The 21,604-nt window shown below is 40.5% G+C and overlaps 1 protein-coding gene across 2 annotated transcripts; it reads right to left on the reverse strand.

The window, feature by feature from the left end:
• Window positions 1-818: 818 nt before the first annotated feature.
• Window positions 819-19,731, reverse strand: mapk4 (mitogen-activated protein kinase 4). 2 transcript variants are annotated; one of them, XM_085179507.1, is made up of 9 exons: window positions 18,637-19,731; window positions 15,453-17,114; window positions 14,989-15,164; window positions 5,273-5,417; window positions 3,870-3,952; window positions 3,198-3,276; window positions 2,754-2,973; window positions 2,352-2,517; window positions 819-1,790 (listed from the first exon to the last, which is right to left on the reverse strand). In XM_085179507.1, the coding sequence occupies exons 2-9, from the start codon at window positions 15,817-15,819 to the stop codon at window positions 819-821; spliced, it is 2,208 nt and encodes a 735-aa protein (XP_085035633.1). In that variant the 5' UTR covers window positions 15,820-17,114; window positions 18,637-19,731. The 2 variants fall into 2 exon arrangements, with proteins under 2 accessions (XP_085035633.1, XP_085035634.1); XM_085179508.1 differs by having other exon boundaries at window positions 15,453-17,117.
• Between the last annotated feature and the right edge of the window lie 1,873 nt (window positions 19,732-21,604).

Here is a 21,604-nt window from a genome sequence, read left to right on the forward strand (position 1 = left end):
ATACAAACACAAAAATACTAGTCATTGAGAAATATAGTATGTAATTAAATCTGACTGTATTTTTTACAAGTTGACAGGCCGTTTGGAGCAGTGACAAAAAGAAGTTGCTGTTAGAGTGTTAAACTCCTTATGGGTCATTGTGTAGCATAATATGATGGATTATGTTTCCAATAAATACATTCAGAGACACACCGGAAAAACACCTTCTGTGTCACTATTATTAGCTGGTGAAACTCACCGCTGGAAGACCACTTGAATTTTTGTTCCGAAAAGGATTACAAACAGTAAGAAGTAGAGAATAAGTACAGAATCTTGTAAGAAAAACAAATTGAAAGCAAGCCTAAAACAGGCTTAAGCTATCAGTTATTAATAGCGTGGGGAGGTGATGCCAGCAGCTGACTGTTCCTTCTTTTGTCATTTGCAAATGTTTGTGGCACAAAATGAAATTGTTGTCTGATCGATCAGAGCAAACCTCAGTTAATAAGGAATGTCACCTGATTGCTTTAAAATATGCTCATGTAAATCAAATCTTTGCTGCTTGCATTGGCAAATGTGGTCCACATTTCTGACCTCTAACTGCCTGAGAACATCTCACGACGAAGCTGGAAGATTGCTTGCTTAAGTCAGGGGGTTGTTTTATCACAACATATAGTGCGTCATTGCAATAGTACCAAAAAAGACAAAAGCTGCTAACACTATGGTCTAATGTTTAAGCAGCATATTAAACCACGGGCACCGCTCACAATGTAAAGCACTATGAGCATTTGGGAGTGCTACCCGGTATGATGCTGTGGTGTACCTGCAGTTGAAATTCAACATCAAGAGTTGGGAGTCTGTGGCGTCTGTGGTGATGGAGTCCTGTGCTCTGGGAAGCCGGGTACTTTTCGGTTAATGTTTGGCTGTTTGCTTTCTTCCATCCGTCCTCCTTCTTTCGCTTTCTTCCCGCTTGCTTTCTCCTTTCTCTGCCTGCACAGTTTCAGTGCTCGGGATATAAACACATCTAGGTCAAACAGACGCTCTTTTTGTTTGACAGGAAGAGACTCCAGGGAGTCAGCGTTTACTGGCTGAGAAAGGGAAGAAGTGGAAGAAAGCGGCTGAGATTCTGTGGGCTGGAAAAATTGTGTGGTGGTGGTGGGGGAAGACATCATTTGATATGACTGAGGAGGATGTAGGGAGGTGGGAGATGAAGGAAGAAGTAATGGGAGGGCATTAGAAGAAGACATGATAGGGCGAAATGGGCTTAGTCTGCCTTCATCGTACTCTGATGGTTGCCGCACAACCTCCGTGTAGCGGAAGACTGGAGTTGGGAGGTCAGTAGGGGACAGAGGGAGAGGTGGCGAGGAAGTGTAGCAGGAAGGTGACTGCTGCTCCAAAGAAGGACTGGGACTGGGTGAGTGCAGACGAGACTGGGTGCTCTCAACCCAGCGAGAGATTTCCTGGAACAAATCCCCCGTCTCTTTGTCTTCCTCTTCCTTCTCTGCCTCCTCCTCCTTCATCTCTCCCAGGTCCTCCATGCTGCCACCAATAGGCTCAGGAGGCACAAGGAGGCTGTTAATGTTACGCTTCCAGTGTGACAGATCAAGGATGAGCTTAGGCTCTGAGTAGTGTTGAGGTTTTCCCTCTCGCCAGGCAATTTTATCCAGATATGAAGGAGAGCCCACTTTGTAATCACAGGAGCGGCCACAGTCAACCTCCCCGTATCCTAAACCGCAGGCACGTTCCAGAGAGGAGTGAGAGTTTTCCAGGAAGCGCTCTGCCGAACTGCTGTGGGAATATTTGCGTGGATCAACCTATATGAGACAGTTGGTGAGGGAAAAGTAATTAATTTCAATAAGCAATTAATTCTAGTTGTGTTGACTCACATCCCATGTGTTCAATGAAACTTAAGCTCATGACAGAATAAATACTAGAGACAGGCGAACGACAAAAGCATGGTCAAGTGTGACACAGTCAAAAGTTGCCAGAATAAGTTATCAGCAGGTCTGAAATATACTCAGAAGCCTGGCCATGTAGGGCTTTATATGTAATTAATAACATTTTAAATGAATTCTGAATCTCTGTGGAAGCCAGTGAGAGGAAGCAAGAAGAGGGGGGAATTATAGGAACTGAGACAATATGGTCATCTCACTGTGACAAGAGCCAACAGGGTTACAAGAACTGCTGACACTTGCAGTATCCCTGCTTTAAAATGTAGAAAAATTATTGAGCTTATTTATGCACCTCTAACCTATTTAGTTTGACCAACATCCAACGTCTTCACATATGTCTTTGCATAACAAAGACATTACAGTACTAGTAGTGCCAGCACAGCAGTCTCCTAGTATCTAGAAAAGGGAGGAAGCATATCCAACCTGAGCCTCCTCTACAAGTGAGCTGGAACTGGCCCGGGGGTCTCTCTGCACCTCCTCTTCCTCTGTAGTGTCTCCCAGGTCAGAGGTAATGTGACAAGGGGGCACGCAGCGACACCTCCCACCTGATTGTTGCCAGCACATAACTGTTGATAAACTGTTTTCGTACCTGCAGAAAGGCAGAAATTACAAGTCAGGAGTAAATAATTTGTGCTCAAACACAAACACACATTTAAGTTGTAATCTGAAAATACATGAACGAACAGCTGAGATTGGTAGTTGATTTGATGAGAAAATGATCAACAGATCATTTTTAGTAGTATTTTTATTATTAAAACATACTAAGAATGACAAGGAAAACAAGATCCAATTTTCCCCACTGGTGATTAAAAAAAATCCACACACCTGTCCCACTGGATGCTGGAGGCCTGACTATTGCTGTTGCTGAGACTCTGCTCAGTGATGAGGCTGTCCTCCAGCTCATCCTCAATGCGGAAGGGATGTGATGAAGTGGGCTCGTCCTCTGGACAAGAGTACTGCTGAAGGAAGGGGTGAGTCAATGCCGCTTCAGCTGTCAGGCGATCCATGGGGTTAAAGGTCAAGATACGCTCAAGGAAGTCCACAGCTGGGAGGGGAAAATAAGGTGTGGGAGTAAAGCCTAAATTATATGTGTTAGACCTCCAAACATCTTCACACGACTCCAGCATCACTTCATCTGTCACAGGTCAGAAGAGCTGTGGTTTTCTATATCTTTTTTTCTCCCTTCTAGCACTTCCATTATTTGTTCCCTTCATACTTTAAAGTCCTTGACCTTCCTCTTCTCCCTATCACTCAGTCCCCATCACTCACCCTGAGGATCCACTTCAGGCAGAAGTTCAGAAAAGGGTTTCTTCACCTTCCATTCATGATTGACATATGAAGGCATCACCTAGAAACATGGTTAAAATATTTCATTATTTTATTATTTATTATTATTATTTATAATAATAATAATAATAATAATAATAATAATAATAATAATAATAATAATAATAATAATAATAATAATAATTATTATTATTATTATTATTATTATTATTATTATTATTATTATTATTATTTAACCTTGTACAAAATTAAGCCTTTCACAACACCAGACTTTAATAACATGATTAATAAAAATGATAATATCTCACTATTTAAAGAAAATTTGGGGAAAAAGTAAAAGCAATAAAATGGTCGGGTGAATGAAACATATTTTGTTTATCATGTGTCTTTTTTTGTTAGATTTATTACATTCAAAATGCAAGTTCACAGAGGTGAAGCGACATAGTCTTTAGTCTACATTCATAACAAAAACAGGGGGGAGTGAATGATTATTTCAGATATTATAATATGTGCAGTTCTTGACATAATCAATATTTATTAAAAAAAAAAAAAAAAAAAAAACTGCTCTCCAAGCTGGGAAAATGAATGTCAGGCTTAATAATCAGTCAGACATTATAATGCTAATATGACTTGCAGCAGCCTCTGATGTTTGACCTGTAGCAGATCCTGCCTGTCTTCCTCTCTCAGCACCGGCACTGTGTTGAGAATCAGCTGCATCTGCTCCAGCTCATGAGCTCCTGGGAGCAAGACACAACCAATCAGAAGCAAGTTCAGAAGAGACAGAGGATCAGTTACATAAGCTGGGGGAAACTTCAACTTTAAGAGTCAAGCATGAATATCTGGGAGATGGAAGATGTCAATTTAAAGACACAGTAAGTTAACAGCTAGGTGGAAATTACTACTAAAGCATTCAAATTTCACACCACACCCTGTGGAATCAGTAAACTTGAAATTTTGGGCACACTGTTCTTTTGGCCACTCTCACATTAAGAAATAAACATCCTGCAACCCATTTACACTGGCAGACATCTACTCTAACTACCCTAGCTTGTTGCTGTGCCTGCATCAACTGGGAGGAATCAGTTGTCATAAGTTTCCACTCAGTTATAGTTCACAAAGAGCATTTTACCTTTGACAGCTGGAGGGAAAATTCATGTTTTGAAGTCACTGAATGCGGAGTAATCAGAAGTGTAGCATGCTTCTGTGGCATGCAAGTCTTCTTCTAACACAGAGCAGCAAAGCAGCATTTTCAGCTCATCTGACACATGGTGAAGTTCCCTTTAAATGTTTCATAAAGCCAATGGACACCAGCAGGTGGAGCTATATCAACAGAGTCGTAGCTGCAAGAAATATGCAAGCGGTGGTAGTTTGTTTGGAAGGGAGAATGCGGTCTCCTCTCTGGTAAACAAATATATGCTGTTTCCACTCTAGTCTGCGGGTTAAGTAAAAGCCAAGGAAAACGCATCTAACATCTGATGTGTGAAATTAAAAAAATGCAGGAACACTAGGGAACAAAGAACACCTATGTGTTTATGATGCCAGCCCTGTGGTGTAGAGGGCTGATGGAGGTCAAACCAGCCTGTGAGGAAGAACTACATCTACTCTGGAGAGTGAGAATTTCTCTATCATCATTGTCATTCTAGTCAGGCAAAGAAGTAGTGTGCAGAAAGAGAGCAAAGTGTCTTTGGTGGAGGACACTGTCAAAGGAAAAGAAAAAAAACTCTCTTTGCTCTAACTGGATGGCGTCACTAGTGTGATGCAATTATTATAATTATGTTCAGTTCAGTTCAGTTCAATGACAACAACAGTTGTCTCAAGGTGCTTTATATTTTAGAGTAAATGCAAAAACCAAAACCAACCCCCTCCCCCAAACAACAATCAGATGAGCAAGCACTTTAGTGACAGTGGGAAGGAAAAACTCCCTTTTAAGAGGAAGAAACCTCAGGCAAAGCCAGGCTCAGGGAGGGGCAGTTTCTGCAGTTTGGGGTGATATATTCGTAATAAAGTTGAAAATGACCGTACTTAAACGGTGAATGCATTAAAAACAGTAGACATACCTGCAAATAGCATGCGTCCAGTGAGCATCTCAACCAGTATGCAGCCCGCAGCCCACATGTCTATGGCCTTGGTATAATTGTTGGGTGACAGCAGCAGACGTGGGGAGCAATACCATTTAGTTACCAAACCTTCCGACAGATAGCCCTGGATAAATAAAGCAGAGGAATAAAATTGTTGAAAGTGAGAAATACAGAAAATGAAAGCTCTGAGAATCTTAATAAGTTCTTTTCATATACGACGGGCATGCATCAGATTGGACTGTTAGCAGGTTGCATGTACTTGAATACGTATAAAGTTTGCTGGTAGTTGTTTGTCTTTAAAATGGATTGCCCTGAATTTCTACCAAAGCAACAACATAAGTCCTCATTAGTGCTGCTCTGACAGGATTCAGAGGACTCTATCTAATTCTCTAAAAATTCCTCTTTGTGAATAATGATGTTATGCACAGAGATACGCCAGTCACCACAGAGATAAGTCTGAATATTCCCTGATGTAGAGATAATGAGATGTTTCTGCCTGTTGCTATCATTAACACTTTCCCCACCTCTTGTATATCACCCCACCTCTCACTCTCCAGCCTTGTAAAATCTCAAAATACCTTCACTTACTACATCATATTTCTATTCCCCTCGTAGTTCTCCTGAGCCAAATTTTGCTGCCCCAGGCTCTTAAACTTCTTCACAGCCCAGCTTGAAAAGAGAGCCGACTGCACGAGAAAATGCGGTTATATTTCCCCTCACACATTTTTAGATTTCTTGGCAGGAAAAGGCAGATGTAGTCTTCCCTGCTTTTCCACTCAGCTGCTGTGAATTGTTTTATAATGACTGACATCACTCACATAAACTTTTCATTGTGCTGGGATGCTATTCTGTTGCCCATCTGTCAGGCTAATTTGAATTTGATGATTAACTGGCAAAGATCAGAAATAGATAGAAAATGAACCCCACAATGGCTCATGGCATACATGTCTAATCTGCCTCTTAGCACTATTCTCTTATCCTTTCTGCCTCTCTAACCCTCATTTTTTTTTTATCCTCGTTGCTCTTCTTCCCTTCTATCCTCCACTCTCCTAAAGTAATTTTCTATTCTCCTTTTCACCAGTCTCCTATCTTCTTATCTATTTTTTTTTTTTTGGGGGGGGGAGGTACTCTATTTAAGCCAATAAAATACAGACAGCTTGAATTTTTTCCTCATTCAGATAAGCTATCACACTTGAAATGAATACCAGAGACTGCTCTTCACATCAATAAATCATCTGGGGGTACCATGCCAAAAAAGGGCAGGCCCGCTTTCTCACGCTTTTGATGTGTCCCAAAGCTGCTTCATGTTTTCGACAGCTTGAAAATAAGTGCCTTCTCGATAGGAAAAAGAAAAAGGGTAATTTTTCTTGATCAGCAGGTTATGAGTATGACTCAGAGTCTTCTTCACTGTGGGCCACCCACACCAAGATTCCCACTTATACATCGCTGTGTGCCTGGCCGAAGTAGGTTTTCTTTGCATGTCAAAACGACTGTATGACTCTTTTTTTAAAAGTTGGACTACTCCTACGTGCATTGAATGTAACTGCTAAATCACTGCCTGTTCTCTTCTTTGTGGCAGGAGACAGTGCAAAAAATGATGCTGACTACTCAGTGACCTTATCTTCTATCTGTCTGGCCCTCTGTTGCCTTTTCATATCTGAGCTCTTGTTTACGCTCCCTGGTGAGAGCTTGATAGATGTTTCAAAAGTACCAAAGTACATTTCTTTTAGGGCCAACCCAAGACTGGACACAGTTTTTAAGGGAAAAGCAAATTTAGGCCTCAGTTTTATAAAACAATGCATAGATTTGGTGACATATGTCATTTGTAGCTGTGTTTGCTTTGTTTCCAAAACTATCCCCACTTCTGTTTTAGTGTTTTTGCTACTCTTTAAGATTACGGGGTGATTCCCCCCATCTTTGCTTCCTCTTTGTCCCCATTGACCTTCTTCCTCCTGCTTTTTCCTCCCACTTTCTTTATCATTCGTTCATCCCAACCTCCCACCTCAGTATTTCTCTGCGTCATCATTAGCTGCGCCTGTTCCCCTTCCCTTCCTCTTTTCTTCACACTCATTCTCTTTCTTCTAGCCTTCAGTGCATCTCACCAAGCTTCCTTTACCTCCTTTCTCATCTGTTTCTTCCCTCCTTCTCTTCTCTCCAGGTACTTTTAAACACTCTGTCCTTATCCACCTGTCTTTCCCCTTCCTCTGCTCTGACCTTCATCCAGGTAATGAATAATTTCTGGGCCGATCCAGCGCTGCCTCAGCAGGTGGCATTCACACATACACTTTCACAGAAGCACCAAGATCTTACCGGTGTAGACTGTAAATAACATCACAAATAATGTTGTTTTCCCCCTCTGTTTTCTGCCTCTCTCCTCTCAGCCCTTCTGTCATCTCTCTCTGCCTGAGTAAATGTTTGCTCTGTGTAGTCAGAAACACACTTCCAGACAGCTCTTCAAACAACCTCATTTCAATGCATGGACTGAGATACAGTACAAGTATTAAAAGGTATGGCTAATACAGAGAAGAAGTCTGTCAGGGGATTGATCATTGAGTAGGAAGAATTACACATCACAACTTTCTTTCAAAAACAACATGATATAAAATCTTCATAAGTTCTTCTGTGATACTAAAGCCTTAACCAGTCTTATTTAAAGTTAACAGCATTTGTGAATTTCCGTCACAGCTGAGGTTAATGCGGCCTACGCCCATTAACAGAAAATGCCTGAAAAGGCACTTTTACTTTGCATTATTGAATAAGAGCAACAGAGAGAGGATGCTATTGTATTCACTGAAAGCATCTGCTTCGGTATCAAAACTGCATCACAAATAGCCCAAATAGCATCAGATGTTATCCATCCATAATAATGTGAGAAATCCTTTGCAGCTTTGTCTAACTTATGCATGAGATTATTCTTCTTTTCTTGAATATTTTGCAAAAATCTTTAGACGTTTTTAATTTTTGTGAGCTGTCATGTGAAGATTAGTCCATGTTGTTGTCAAAATCTGCTGAGTCCATTTAAAGCATATTTATAGAGCTTAAGTGCAACACAGATGCAGCACTTTGTGAACATACTGGATTCTGCCTAGATAAACATTCATGGGGGTAATAACCAACCACCTTGAAGATGAAGGATGTGATGTGGGTAGAATACAGAAGACATCCCCCTGTTGCAGTACAAGGAAGAGTATTAAGTGCTTGGTCATGTAGCCAACAGATGGACAGAATGTCCACTGGTTTCTAAGAAATCTTGCTACTATAATAAAGCCTATTTTTGGCATTGACAGTCTGCATGCCATTGTTCTGTTTTTATCTTTTTCTTTTTTCTTTTGTATTGCTGTATTTTACTTCATTTTCAATTATAGGATTCTTTTTCTACAACAAATACTAATCTTTTGCTTTATATGGTAGAATTTAAAACCTTGAAAACAACATCCAAAGAGTATTAGCTTTGATTCGTATTAGCAGTCAGTTATTCTCAGCAAATCAATGGTCTGATACAATAATATCAGTCATGATATGCAGGACAAAAAACAGTCGTGTGAAAAAGAAGAGACACCCTGTTTCAGTGCTGAGGACAATAAACATAATTTAGAACATTGTCTGTAGTCTAAATTATTTAAATACAAACTCAGATGTTAAACAACAAAACATATTACACCATGTCATTATTTATTAAAAACTAAAGCCATACCAAATATAGAAGCAGTGTGTGAAAAACTAATTACACCCCATCATTCGGTGGTTTGAGGAAGCACCTTTGGCAGCAATAACTTGAAGTAAGCATTTTCTGTCTGACTTTATGAGTTTTTCACATTGTTGTGGAGGATTCCACTCAAATTTGAAATATTGCTTCAGTTTATTGAGGTTTGTGGGCATTTGCACAGTTCTCTTAAAGTCACACTACAGCATTTCAGTCAGGTTGGGGCCTGGACTTTGACTGGGCCATTTGATTCTTGTCGCTGTGACTCATTCTAATGTAGACTTGGTGGTTTGTCTGATCATAGCCTTGCTGCATGACCCAGTTTCAGCCAGGCTTTACATGACGAACAGATGACCTCGCATTTGACTCTAGAATACTTTGGCAAACAGAGGATGTCACGACTGACTCGATAACTGTAAGGTGCCCACTTCCTGTGGCTGCAGAAGAAGCCCAAATCATCATCCCTCCACCACCATGCTTGACAGTTGGTATGAAGTGTATGCGCTGATATGCTGTGTTTGGTTTTCTCCGAGAATCTGCTGTATATTATAGCCACGCATTTCCACCTTCGTCTCATCTGTCCAAAGGAAATTTTCCAGTAGTCTTGTAATGTGGTGAGATGCAGCTTTTCAAATCTAAGCCATGCTGCCCTGGTTTTTTTTTTTTTTTTTTAGAGAGAAGAGACTTTCTCTTGTCTCCTAGCAACCCTTCCAAACAAGCCATACTTGTTCAGCTTTTTTCTAATTGTATTTCCATGAACTTTAACATTTAACATGCTAACTGAACTCTGTAGAGTCTGAGATATAGCTGGTGGATTTCTTTTGCTTTTTTTTTGCAGGGTCTCTGAGCAATACACAGTTTGACCTTGGGGGGAATCTTCTGTGACGTGCATTCCTGGGAAGACTGGCAACTGACCTGAATGTTTTTCACTTGTGAATAATCTTTCTCACTGTCAAATCATGAGCTTCAAATTGTTTAGAAATGGATTTATAACAGCAGCAACAGTTACTTGTCTGATATCATTTCTGACGTCTTTGCATTGTGTTAACAGGCAGTCGAATGCTGCAGACCAGCAAACTGACAAAACCTCTGCTTTATAAATGTGCTCAGTTAATCGGGTCGATTTGATTAGCAGCACCTGCCTGTTACTTACTCTCTTAATTCCTATGGAAGTTGGTGGGTGTTGGAAGAGAAAGGTTAAATAGTTAAATAGTATAATCAAAAAGGGCTCAAAAAATAAGAATTATCCAGATTATTTTAAAAAAGATAAAGATATTGTGCTTGATAAAACTAAAGACATTGCAAATGAATTTAATGATTTCTTTGTAAATGTTGGCTTTAATTTAGCAAAAGAAATTCCAGAGTCAAGAAATAATAACGACCTAAATAAACATATTACTCAGAATGTGTCCTCCATGTTTATTGGTGTTGTAACTCATAGAGAAATAATTAACATTGTGAAGACATTTAAAAATAAAAAGTCCACTGACTGTTTTGGTATTGACATGATATTAGTTAAAAGTATTATAGAATATATAGTGCAACCTTTTGCATACATTTGTAATCTGTCCTTTCAAACTGGTGTATTTCCCTCACAAATGAAAATAGCAAAAGTTATTCCAATCCATAAAAACGGAGAGAGAAGTCAGTTTACCAATTATAGGCCAATATCACTGCTCCCACAGTTCTCAAAAATTTTAGAAAAGTTATTTGTTAATAGACTTGATAAATATATTGAGAAGCATAATCTCCTAAGTGATAACCAATATGGCTTTAGAGTGAAAAGGTCCACTTCGATGGCAGTGATGGAACTTGTAGAAGGGATATCTAATGCTATAGATAATAAGGAATATACTGTTGGTGTTTTTATAGACTTAAAAAAGGCGTTTGATACGATTGATCATTCTATATTAATGAATAAACTAGAGAGATATGGCATAAGAGGGTTAGCATACAAGTGGATGAAAAGTTACCTGGATGACAGATATCAATATGTCGAATTCAATAATGTAAAATCTAAGCAGTTGAAGGTAACTTGTGGTGTTCCTCAGGGCTCTGTGCTGGGCCCTAAATTATTTATATTATACATAAATGACATATGTAGCATTTCCAAACTGTTAAAATGTGTATTGTTTGCTGATGATACCACTCTGTATTGCTCAGGTAAAAACCTAGAACAGCTTCTGACTACAGCGGAAAAGGAGTTAAATATATTAAAAAACTGGTTTGATGTAAATAAGTTATCATTAAATATAAAGAAAACAAAATTGATTATTTTTGGCACTAGACAAATGAAAAATGTATCTAAAATCAGGGTTAATGGAATTGAAATTGAAAGAGTGTACGAAAATAAATTTCTTGGAGTGATAATTGATGATAAGCTGAGTTGGAAGTCTCATATAAACCATGTGAAAACAAAAATGTCAAAAACCATTGCTATTCTCTATAAAACAAAGCATGTCCTGAACAAAAAATCATTATACACACTCTATTGTACTCTGTTGCTTCCATATATGACTTACTGTCTGGAGATATGGGGTAATGCATATAAAACGAACACTCTTCCTATTTTCAAGTTGCAAAAAAGAGCTATAAGAATTATAAACCAATCAAACTATATAGAACCAACTAACATTTTGTTTATTAATCTGAATACCCTGAAATTTTATGATTTAGTTGAATATAAAATGGCACAGATAATGTATAAAGCACAAAATAACTTGCTTTGCCCCAGTACTCAGAAGCTGTTCAAAGTCAGAGAGAGTCAATATGACTTAAGGGGAACAGATTTCTTTAAAAAAAACAAGATAAGGACAAATATAAAGCAGAGATGTGTTTCTGTTAGAGGAGTTAACCTGTGGAATAGTTATGACAGTGATTTAAAAAGGTGTAGTTCATTTTCCTTGTTTAAAAATATGTTTAAAAATAGAGTATTAGAAAAATATATATATCAAGAATGAAAAGAGCAGAAAAAAAACAAAAACAAAAAACAAAAAAACCTCTTGATTCTTTTGCTTTGATGTAGTTACTTACTAAGGTGGAAAGTTTTCTGTTTTTTTGTTTTTTTCTTGTTTGTTTGTTTGTTTGTTTTGTTTTTGCTTTGTTTGCCTTCTCTCACCCCAACCGGTCGCAGCAGATGGCCGCCCCTCCCTGAGCCTGGTTCTGCCGGAGGTTTCTTCCTGTTAAAAGGGAGTTTTTCCTTCCCACTGTCGCCAAAGTGCTTGCTCATAGGGGTCATATGATTGTTGGGCTTTTCTCTGTATCTATGAAGCGCCTTGAGGCGACATTTGTTGTGATTTGGCGCTATATAAATGAAATTGAATTGAATTGAATTGAATTTTATTATTTGCTTCGAGCCCTGTGTACAGGAGCTGCATGCTAAAAGATCTTTTGTTAAAAGGGTTGGCGTAATAAGCAAATGCTTCAGCCAATACCTTTTGATTAGCCTTGTCTCATGCTTTCTTGCTTTGTGGTAAATCTTTGTTCTGTCTTCACTGAGATATTTGAATGCTAATCAATAAAAACATATCACTCAAAGGTTGAATATGTGTTTTTCCACACACTGCTTCTGCATTTAGGCTTAATATTTGTTAAATAAATAATGAGATGTGACAGGGTGCAATGTGACATGTAATATGTCAGAGGTTCCATTTATCTAATTGCAAGACCTGATAAGGAAAATTTTTTTAAAATTGTATCTTGATAATAAAAAAAATCTTAGAACCAAAAGCGAGTGTACTTCACATTCACATGACTGTGTGAGTGGTGTTGGAAAATACTTTTTCAGTACTGAAATAGTGTTTTGGAGAAATGTGTTTGAAAAAATGTAGCCTCTGACTTTTTCTCGCCCTTGTCTGACGTCTCCGCTTTGAGCTTTTCTCCGTGTTCTTTCTTTTTCTCCCTGCCTCTGCTTTCATACTTTTTTACAAAGCTTTTTAGCTCTTTCGCTCAGCCTTCCCTGGTTCAAAATTTCTCACTCTTGCTTCTCATCTGTTCTTTCTCCCCCTTCTCCTCTTCCCTTCCACCCCCCCTCTCCGAATGCACCCCTGTGTCTGCACCCAGCTGATCCCCAGTCCCGTGCTCCGAGCTGACAAAGATCGCCTTTCACAAGAGCTCCTCTTCACAAGCACAAACCCAAAACCCCCCCACACAAACATATAAGCTTGCACACACATTCAGTCCCGCTAGTGTTACAGTGTGGCTTTGGGATCTTTGCACACAATAAAGCCGAACAATAGAGCAGTAAATCTTCACACTAATCTTTCAGAAGTCTTTATATGCCATTGCCAGACTATCCACAGAGTTTAATTAGTGAAAAACTTGATATCAGCTCTGGGAAGAAGACATAAATAGCTGGGTTCGGGGTGAAGGGGAAGCTTCTTGAAACGCAGGTTGGCAATATCAAACAGGGAGATGTGTAATCAGAGAGCCTGCACCGCAACGTGTAAGGAGAGATACATCAGTTACACACTTCTCAAAATCGGAGATTATGAAATTCTGGCTGCTTGGTCGACAGGTGCACTTTACATACGCAGGATCAGACTATTGATAAGCATCTAGTTGTAAAATAAAATGAAAACCTGATAGATTCCTCATTGCAAATTGAAATATAGAATGAATATGCATACTGATTTTCTTTGAAAGGATTCTTTTACAGCACTACACTATTTATTGTGTGTGATCAGCTGCCTGATAACCACATAGGGTTTGAGGAATTGGTGTCTCTTTCCTAATAACAACTCTACCATAATGAGATGGAGCAGAGATAATGTTTGATATTACAATGTGCTGCCTAGATGTAGCCATCAGCAGTTGAATGGCATACGGTGCTTCAGAGAAATGAGAAGAGAGGAAAAAAAAATCCCCCGCAAGTTGGCTGAAATGTTTGGTATGATTAGTTTTTGTAGAACAAGCCGTACAAAGTATTTCATTTTTTATTTTTTTATTTTGATTTCAAAATCAATGTGGCCAACAGAGCCCTTCGTGGTTGATCAGGGATTTAAAGATTTATATAAAAAAAAGAAAAGAGGCATTAATTAGCTTCCAGTCTAAAGACTACAAAAACTACAGTACTGTGCAAAAAGCTTGAGCACTTCTTATTTCATCATCCATCCACCCAGTTCTGGGTCACAGGAGGGCTGGAGCATATCCCAGCTGTCATAAGGCAAGAGGACATGATCAATCAAATTTGAAAATTTTGTTTCTAATCATTGTCAATGATGTATGGAGGAGGTCCGGATAGAGGTACAACAATACGTCAAAACTGATGGAATTATGAATGCAGAAAGTACAGTTGGACTTTGATCCACCATTCAATACCATCTTGAAAGCATCTGCTTGGCGGCAGCTTCATTTTTCAGTGTGACAGTGATTCCAAACACAATGCCAGTGCAGTAAAAACATGCCCTGATGGAACAACACACTGAAACACTATCATAGATTGGCCTCCCCAGAGCCTGGATCTCAACATTATTGAATCAGTGTGTGATCATCTTGACAGAGGACGGAACAAAAGGCAGCTCACATCCAAAGAAGAACTTAAGGAAGCCTGGAGAACTATTTCTGAAGACTACCTGAAGAATTGACAATAAAATTTGCTTTGGAGAGTTCAGGCTGTGTTGGAGGATGAAGCTGGTAACACTAAATATTGACATTCAACCTTCTTAGAATTGTACAAACTCGTGTTTTAATAAATCGGTGCACCAATTTCCAGTTTTCCTTGCAAAATATAAAGAAATGAGGGTTGGCTCAAGACTTTTGCACAGTACTGCTTTAATATGACTCATCCATTTACCAATTTGAAAAGACACTGTAGGTCATTTGGAAAGCTTTTTGGAGCGAGCTATCCATGCTATGAGCTGCCACCTTGTCAGCATGAGTCTCCCTGCAGATCATGCACTTCTGTGTGTGTTTGTGTGTTTGTGTGTTTGTGTGTTTGTGTGCCTGTGTGCGCATGGGTCCTTCAGTGGTCCTTGTGCGTCTTCACGCGTACCTTATGAGAATAATGAGGGTCGACTATTCTGGCCAGCCCGAAGTCTCCGATCTTGAGCAGCAGTTGGTCCGTGTTGATAAATGTGTTGGCTGGCTTCAGGTCTCTGTGCAGGACGTTGGCAGAGTGGATAAACTTCAGTCCTCTCAGCAGCTGGTAGAACAGCAGAGTAGCATGACCTGCTCAAGGGCAAAAATCAAATCAGCACATCACGATGCACCCCAATGTCCATATGCAACGTATAAACACATATTTTCTTCTTTAAAAAACATCTATTATCATGTCTGGATATAGCAATAGTATAAAATAAATACGTATCCCTCTGGCCTGTATTTCTGTTTATCCATCTTGACTGTTTTGATGTGAGATTTTTGCCTTGCCAAATTGTTATATAAAAAAAAACTGCTTTGTTTATAACTTTGTGGTGATTTGCTGGGCAAGTTTTCTGTATTCTTCCTTTTATTTACCTGTAGGTAGCGGCCCTTGCTCCAGCAGTCGAGCCAGATCAGTCTCCATGCACTCCTGGACAATGTAGAGGGCGCTGAGCTGGGTTGGATCTCGGGGCAAGGGCCGTCCATATGGAGCTAAAACCTCGTGGACCCTCACCACATTTTCATGGTGCAGCCGTCGGGTGATCTTTACCTCCCGCAGGGCATGTTTTACCGTCACGGTGTCTCGCATCACCAGCTTTTTAATTGCTACACGCTTTCCAGTCCGCTGGTCCACAGCTGACAGGACCAAGCCTGTGACACCTGTACCGAGAGGTCGAGGGTCAACAAAGTGACCACCGAGGTCGAAGCCATGGAGAAAGAGCGGCGTGTCCTGTGTGGCCATCGCTGCTCACTCTGGAGGTAACAGGGATGTATGATTCTAGGTACCAGACGGTAGATTTAATCTCTTGATTAGCAATGATTGTTTCGCTCTTTTATGCACACATGTTACATCTTGCTGGTGAGTGGAGACCTGAATTTTATTTACTTAGCTGCTGCATTTAGATACATGTAGATAGAGGTTTCCTTGTAGACAAAAGCACAATGCAGGACTATTCCTACGGAAAATGGTGACAATTCAAGAGACCAACCAAAACTTTAAAAGGGATTATTAAGAAATGCTTGTGCTGAATTTCAGAGCTATTCTTAGTATTGCAAGAAAAGAAATGATCTCCACGGGATCTAAAGAATATGATTTTGTGCGTCATTTGACCTCTTCACTTAGTCCAGTGTGGAGCAATTGAAGTTGTACTTCACCATCTGTTGCCTGTGTGTCCCAAACTAAGGACAAAGATGAACTCTGATGCCTTTGAGAAAAGGTGCAACTGAGCAAAACATCAAATCCAGTACAGATAAAAATATGCAAAACTGTAATGTTCGGCTTTAGTCAGTGATCACACAGGGACACTTTTAACATGCTGGTAAAGCCTCTGCAGTGGATGTTTAAAAATAACTTATTTTTTTCCTCCAGCATCTTCCTCTTGACTCTTGATGGTGATGATGTCTGTCTCTCCCTCACAGATGTTTTATTTTAGAGCTGAAGTCTGCTGCAGGGGTGTACTTCTAATCTCTGCCTGTATCTTCATGCACAGATAGTCAGAATATCAGGGAGTCTTATTAATACTACTCAGGGCAAGGGGTATCCATAGAAACAACCCTCCGTGTGGCTGATTCTTGACTTGATGTATCATGGGACAGCAGCAGCAGCAGCAGCAGCAGCAGCAGCAGGCGGATGGTCGGCTCTGCACTCTTCTCTGTTTATGCACGCTACGCTGTTTGTTACAAGTCATCAAGCAGCCTTTGATGGTGAGGCAAGGAAAAAAAAGGGAGGAGGGGTCATGTGTTTTATATTCAATAAGACTCTGTTGGCTCCTCCTCTTCTTCCATGATACCAGTGAGTGCCTCTATCAGGCACGCGAGTTCATTCAAAGGGAGCGCCACACCTTGGTGCCAGCCAAATCCTAGAACTGTGGTATCCTCTCAGTATGCATATGTGTACATGTGCTTGGGTGTAATCCCTCAGAAATCTGCTTCCTGTTGCCTTTTCCTGAATGTAGGGATTTCAGCAGCATCAGCATCAAGGCCAGTATAGGAAGACACCACCATTAGCTGCGTCACTCAGCACATCTGCTGCTCCTGCTGCTGGGGAGGGAACGAGGAAACGGGGTGAGAGCTTGGAGACGAGGAAGATAACAAGGAAAGTTAGACGGCAGCAGAGCCCGGGTGTTAACGGGGTCTGTTGCGGCAGAGTTACCATTACATAACACCAAATGGCAGTGTAACCTAATCTATGCAAGCAACTTTGAGTGCATAGAGAGAGGATGATCAATTTTATGGTGCTTTAATATGCGCTATATGAAACTGTTATCACATCAAAGCAAAAGTCTATTTGACAGGGTGGACTAGATTGACATGATTGCAGTTTCTTGTTCATCCTTTCGGTTTTTGATCTGCTTTAGACAATTTTAGTTCCAATTTCTAACCCAGGAAGGTCACGTAGAGGTAGCAAACAAAAGAATTGACTTTGTCCTTCTCTTCAGCCCCAGAGGTGAAGTCATCAATCCATAAAACAAATCTCTGTGCTACCAGAAGCCTCAAGGCATGGTTGTGAATGAACTCTTCCCTCTTTTAGCTCTTTATTGCTTGAATTGGAGAGCATACACCCTGTAACTGAACTGGACTGCAGGTGCTTTTATCTCCCCCCCCCCCCCCCCCCCCCCCCCCATTTCCACAGCCTTTAAAATACTTACACACTCATGTTAAGCTCAGTAAGAGGCTGCAAGAGTGTAAGGTGAGAACAGAGAGACTAGAGAGGCAGCACTGACAGAGGTGCTGGGTGGGAGGTGCAGCACTGGGGTAACTTTATAAATAATGCATAACCACTAGAGATGTCGTTGCTCTCTCTCTCTTTCTCTCTCTCACACACACAAACTGAGCATTTATTCTCTATATTTCTTCGGGTTATGCAACAGTGCTATATATTATGAATAACAATGCAGTGTCTTTATCCAGTCCAAAAATGTTTATGTCAAAAACAATTGATTTAAATTCAGAGTGCATGCCTTTTAAAAGAATATAATGTAGTCTTTCATTCATATTTAAGAGGAAGGAAATAAAAGTGAACTCTTGGCATGAGCCAATATGATGTTACTAAATTTGTAGGTGATAGCAGATATGAGCAAATAAGGGCACATCTGTCATACTCCCGGCTTTGTGCTGATGCCTTTCTGTCCCAGAGGAACCTCTGTAGCTTTGTTTTCTACTCTCTCTTTTCCATCTTCCTCCCTCTCTCTCTGTCGCTCTCTCTTTTATACTGGGTTTACTTCCCAATAAGCGTAAAGGCAGTTTTAGTCCACTTTACATCATGGGAAACACTACATGTTCTTCCTCTGCGCATGCTGGCTTGATGCAGCTGCCTTTGTGTGTCTACACACACTCTAGAAACGCCCCTCTGATAGAACAAAAACAATGTAATGGAAGTGCATGTAATAAAACATAAAGCCCAGTTTATAAGGGGTGGAAAAGTATTCCAACCATAAACAACCCTATGTCAGACACATATCTCAGATATCTTATCAGAGCATCTGTTCTGTGGCAAACAACAGGAGGAAGAAGAAAGAAATACACGCAAAGATAACACCAGGAACCATCCAGCACTCACCGGGGCATTAGACAGCCGCAGCCTGCCGTCCAGAAACAAAGATCCGGGGAAACGATGCGAGCTCCGTGCAAGCAAAGAAAGTGAAACACGACCGCAGCTCTGCCTCTATGGTGTGTCGGGGAGATTCAGTTGATAGAGAGGGGAACAGTCGGTGCGGGTCGGCACAGGGGTTGGGGGGAGATGAGATAAGCCGGAGGCTGCTACAGAGCCGGTTATTGTGAGCGACTGTCCGCTCTCTGTCAGCGCTTCAGAGCGGTGATCTGAGTGAGGGGGCGGAGAGGAAGCGATCACCCCGATTCAGGTGCACCCAGCAGACCTGAGTGGCCTCGTAGGCTCTCTCACACACACTGCACCACACATGATTAAGTACTAATCTCTCTCCCTCCTCACTTTCACATCTCTCCCTCATATCTCCGTGACTCCCGGCAGCATCTCCCAGACCTTAGTTTCCACGAGTGTCACAGTTACTGGTCTCCAAACCCGCTGAAGGATAAACAATGGGAAAATTATAATTCAGACCCCATCTTTCTCATCCCTTCGCCCCTCCATCTCACTCCAGTTTCGTTATTATAGCTTGATGATTACCACGGCCATCTATCATCCTGACAGGCACAACATCTGTGGGTCTGAGATCCCCCAAGACAGGAAGCCAGAGAGGAGCCTTTGTTGACTGTGGGTTCTGCAGAACATCTACCTGGTGGGGAGCTGGTGAGGAGAGTGAAAATGAAAAACACATGGCTTTTGTGAGCATGGCATTGGCTAGTGTTTAAAAGAGGAACAGAAGAAAATGGCTGCTGATGAGCTAAAGTGTGCCAGTTTTATTATATAAATTATGATGAAATTAGTCTATTTCACAAGCCACTTGAGCCATGCTGTTGTTCCTAAAAACAGAGGGGAAAAACAGTGATGTTAAAGGTAAAATCTACAGCTCTAGTTGGATAAACGCAGTGTGATTGGTTCCTCATTCTCTAGCTATATTAAGATATGATTTCTTGCTTTCCTAAACCCTTTTCTGACAACTCCAGAAAACTGCGTGAGCTCAAAGTGTGTGGGTTGTTGACCTTTATGAAGACTAACAGAGCGGAAAAAACAGGAAAAAGCAAAGTTTCTTCAGCTTCTGCAGCATCTCAATAATCTGTTGACTTACAAACTTCAGCAGCCGCTGGAAGGTCATGGTGAGCGTAATAATTATGCAGGGTTGCTTCAGCTGGAGGTATTAATAAAGAGGAGAGAGGCTCCACAGAGAACAGATCCATGAGTCACCTAATGTAATGAACTGTGTGTGATGTTGTTATGATGCTGTGGGTTTGTCAAGGAGAAGAGACAGTTACAGATACACTTCTGGATTTTGTGTTCCATTTCTGCCTCATTAGTGTACGGATATCTAAGCTAATGGGGATTCATGGCGTGAGAGCACAGATGAAGATGTCTTTCTCACCTCTAATCTGAAACATCGTGGCATAAAACAGTTTGGGAAACAAAACTTTATTAGGTCTTCAGACTGCAAAAAGTATCTGACAATGTTTGGCTGAATTATGTTTCGGGGATGAATCATTTGCTAAACACAAGCCAGTAAGTGGGTCTGTGGTTTCTTTGTGATTACAGAAGGAGGTTTGAAACCAGAGAGCCGCTGCTATCGCTAAGATGAAAAGTGACAAGAAATATTTCAAACAACAGGATTTCAGTCTCTCGCTCTCCTTTTTTTTTATGTATCTAAAGGGAATCTTGGTCTAGTCTATCAAATTTGCATCTTACAGAAACATATCTGCTCTTTGTCCTGCAAAAATAGAACAGGTTTACAAATGGAAAGTAGAAAACTGTCAAATGCTGTGGTTGCAGTTGCACCCAAAGAGACTTCCTCTAAGGATGGTTTTATTCAGTAGCAGGAAAAGCATCAGAATGCATGGTGACAACCATCCTGACCGATATCCCAGCTAACCTATCCCAGCTACCATAGGGCAAGAGGTAAGTTACATCCTGGACAGGTCAGCAGTCTGACACAGAGGAACAGGCAACCATTTGCACTCACATTCACAGTTACGGGCAATTTAGAGTCACCATATAACCCAACCCTACCAACTGCATATCCTTGGACTGTGTGAGGAAGCCGGAGTACCCGGACACAGAGAGAACATGCAAGAACCTTCTTGCTGTGAGGCAACAGCACCACTGCACCACCTCCTTGTTTAAAAGCCTGTTTCTAGTCCATTGAATCCTTGTAAATGTAAAACAGAGATGGACACCTTTTGCTATGCTATGCAACTGGTGACCAGACATTTCAAAAACATATCTGTCTGCAGATTTTGTTTTTCCTGTGCATATTTTCTGCAACAAACTTAAATGACAAAAATTAAAAATACTGATATAGAAAAGATGGACAAAAATAACCCTTTGTTTGGGGATATATTTTTAAAATTCATTCTGCATTCTGCATTTCTGTTCTGTTCGTTCATGTGGCAAATCAGATTCTTTGTTGAGCAACATAAGCTGGGTGTAAAGGAAATGAGGTAAATAAATAAATAAATAAATGAAAGGAGGAGACGATGGAATAATGAGAAAAAGGGCAAAGGAATATAAAAAAAAGGAGCTAGAAGATACGGATATCTCCTTCAACAATGCATGCTGTGAAGATACACAATTATAGGTAATTTGGACAGAGCTGTGACCTGCTGCTCCTCATGTGGTCTATTTCAACCTCTGTTCTCTGTCCTGTGTGTCTGGGCCTCTTCTCTGGCTTCCCTCTCTAATTAACAGTGATGGCGTAGAACAAATGGAGACATCACAGCGTCGGTTGTGGATGACTATGTAGAGAAGCACACATAAACAGTAGTGGGCATGCTTGCTGTCAGTAGCACCTGATCTTGGTCCTGACAATGCATATTTAATATTTGGTCTCAAAGGATGGTGAAAGGTTGGAAAATCAAATAAACCTTGACACTACTACAACTCTACTACAATTTGTTTGTAT

This window comes from Neolamprologus multifasciatus, chromosome 12, assembly GCF_963576455.1.
Source record: "Neolamprologus multifasciatus chromosome 12, fNeoMul1.2, whole genome shotgun sequence".
NCBI classification, from domain to species: Eukaryota; Metazoa; Chordata; class Actinopteri; order Cichliformes; family Cichlidae; genus Neolamprologus; species Neolamprologus multifasciatus.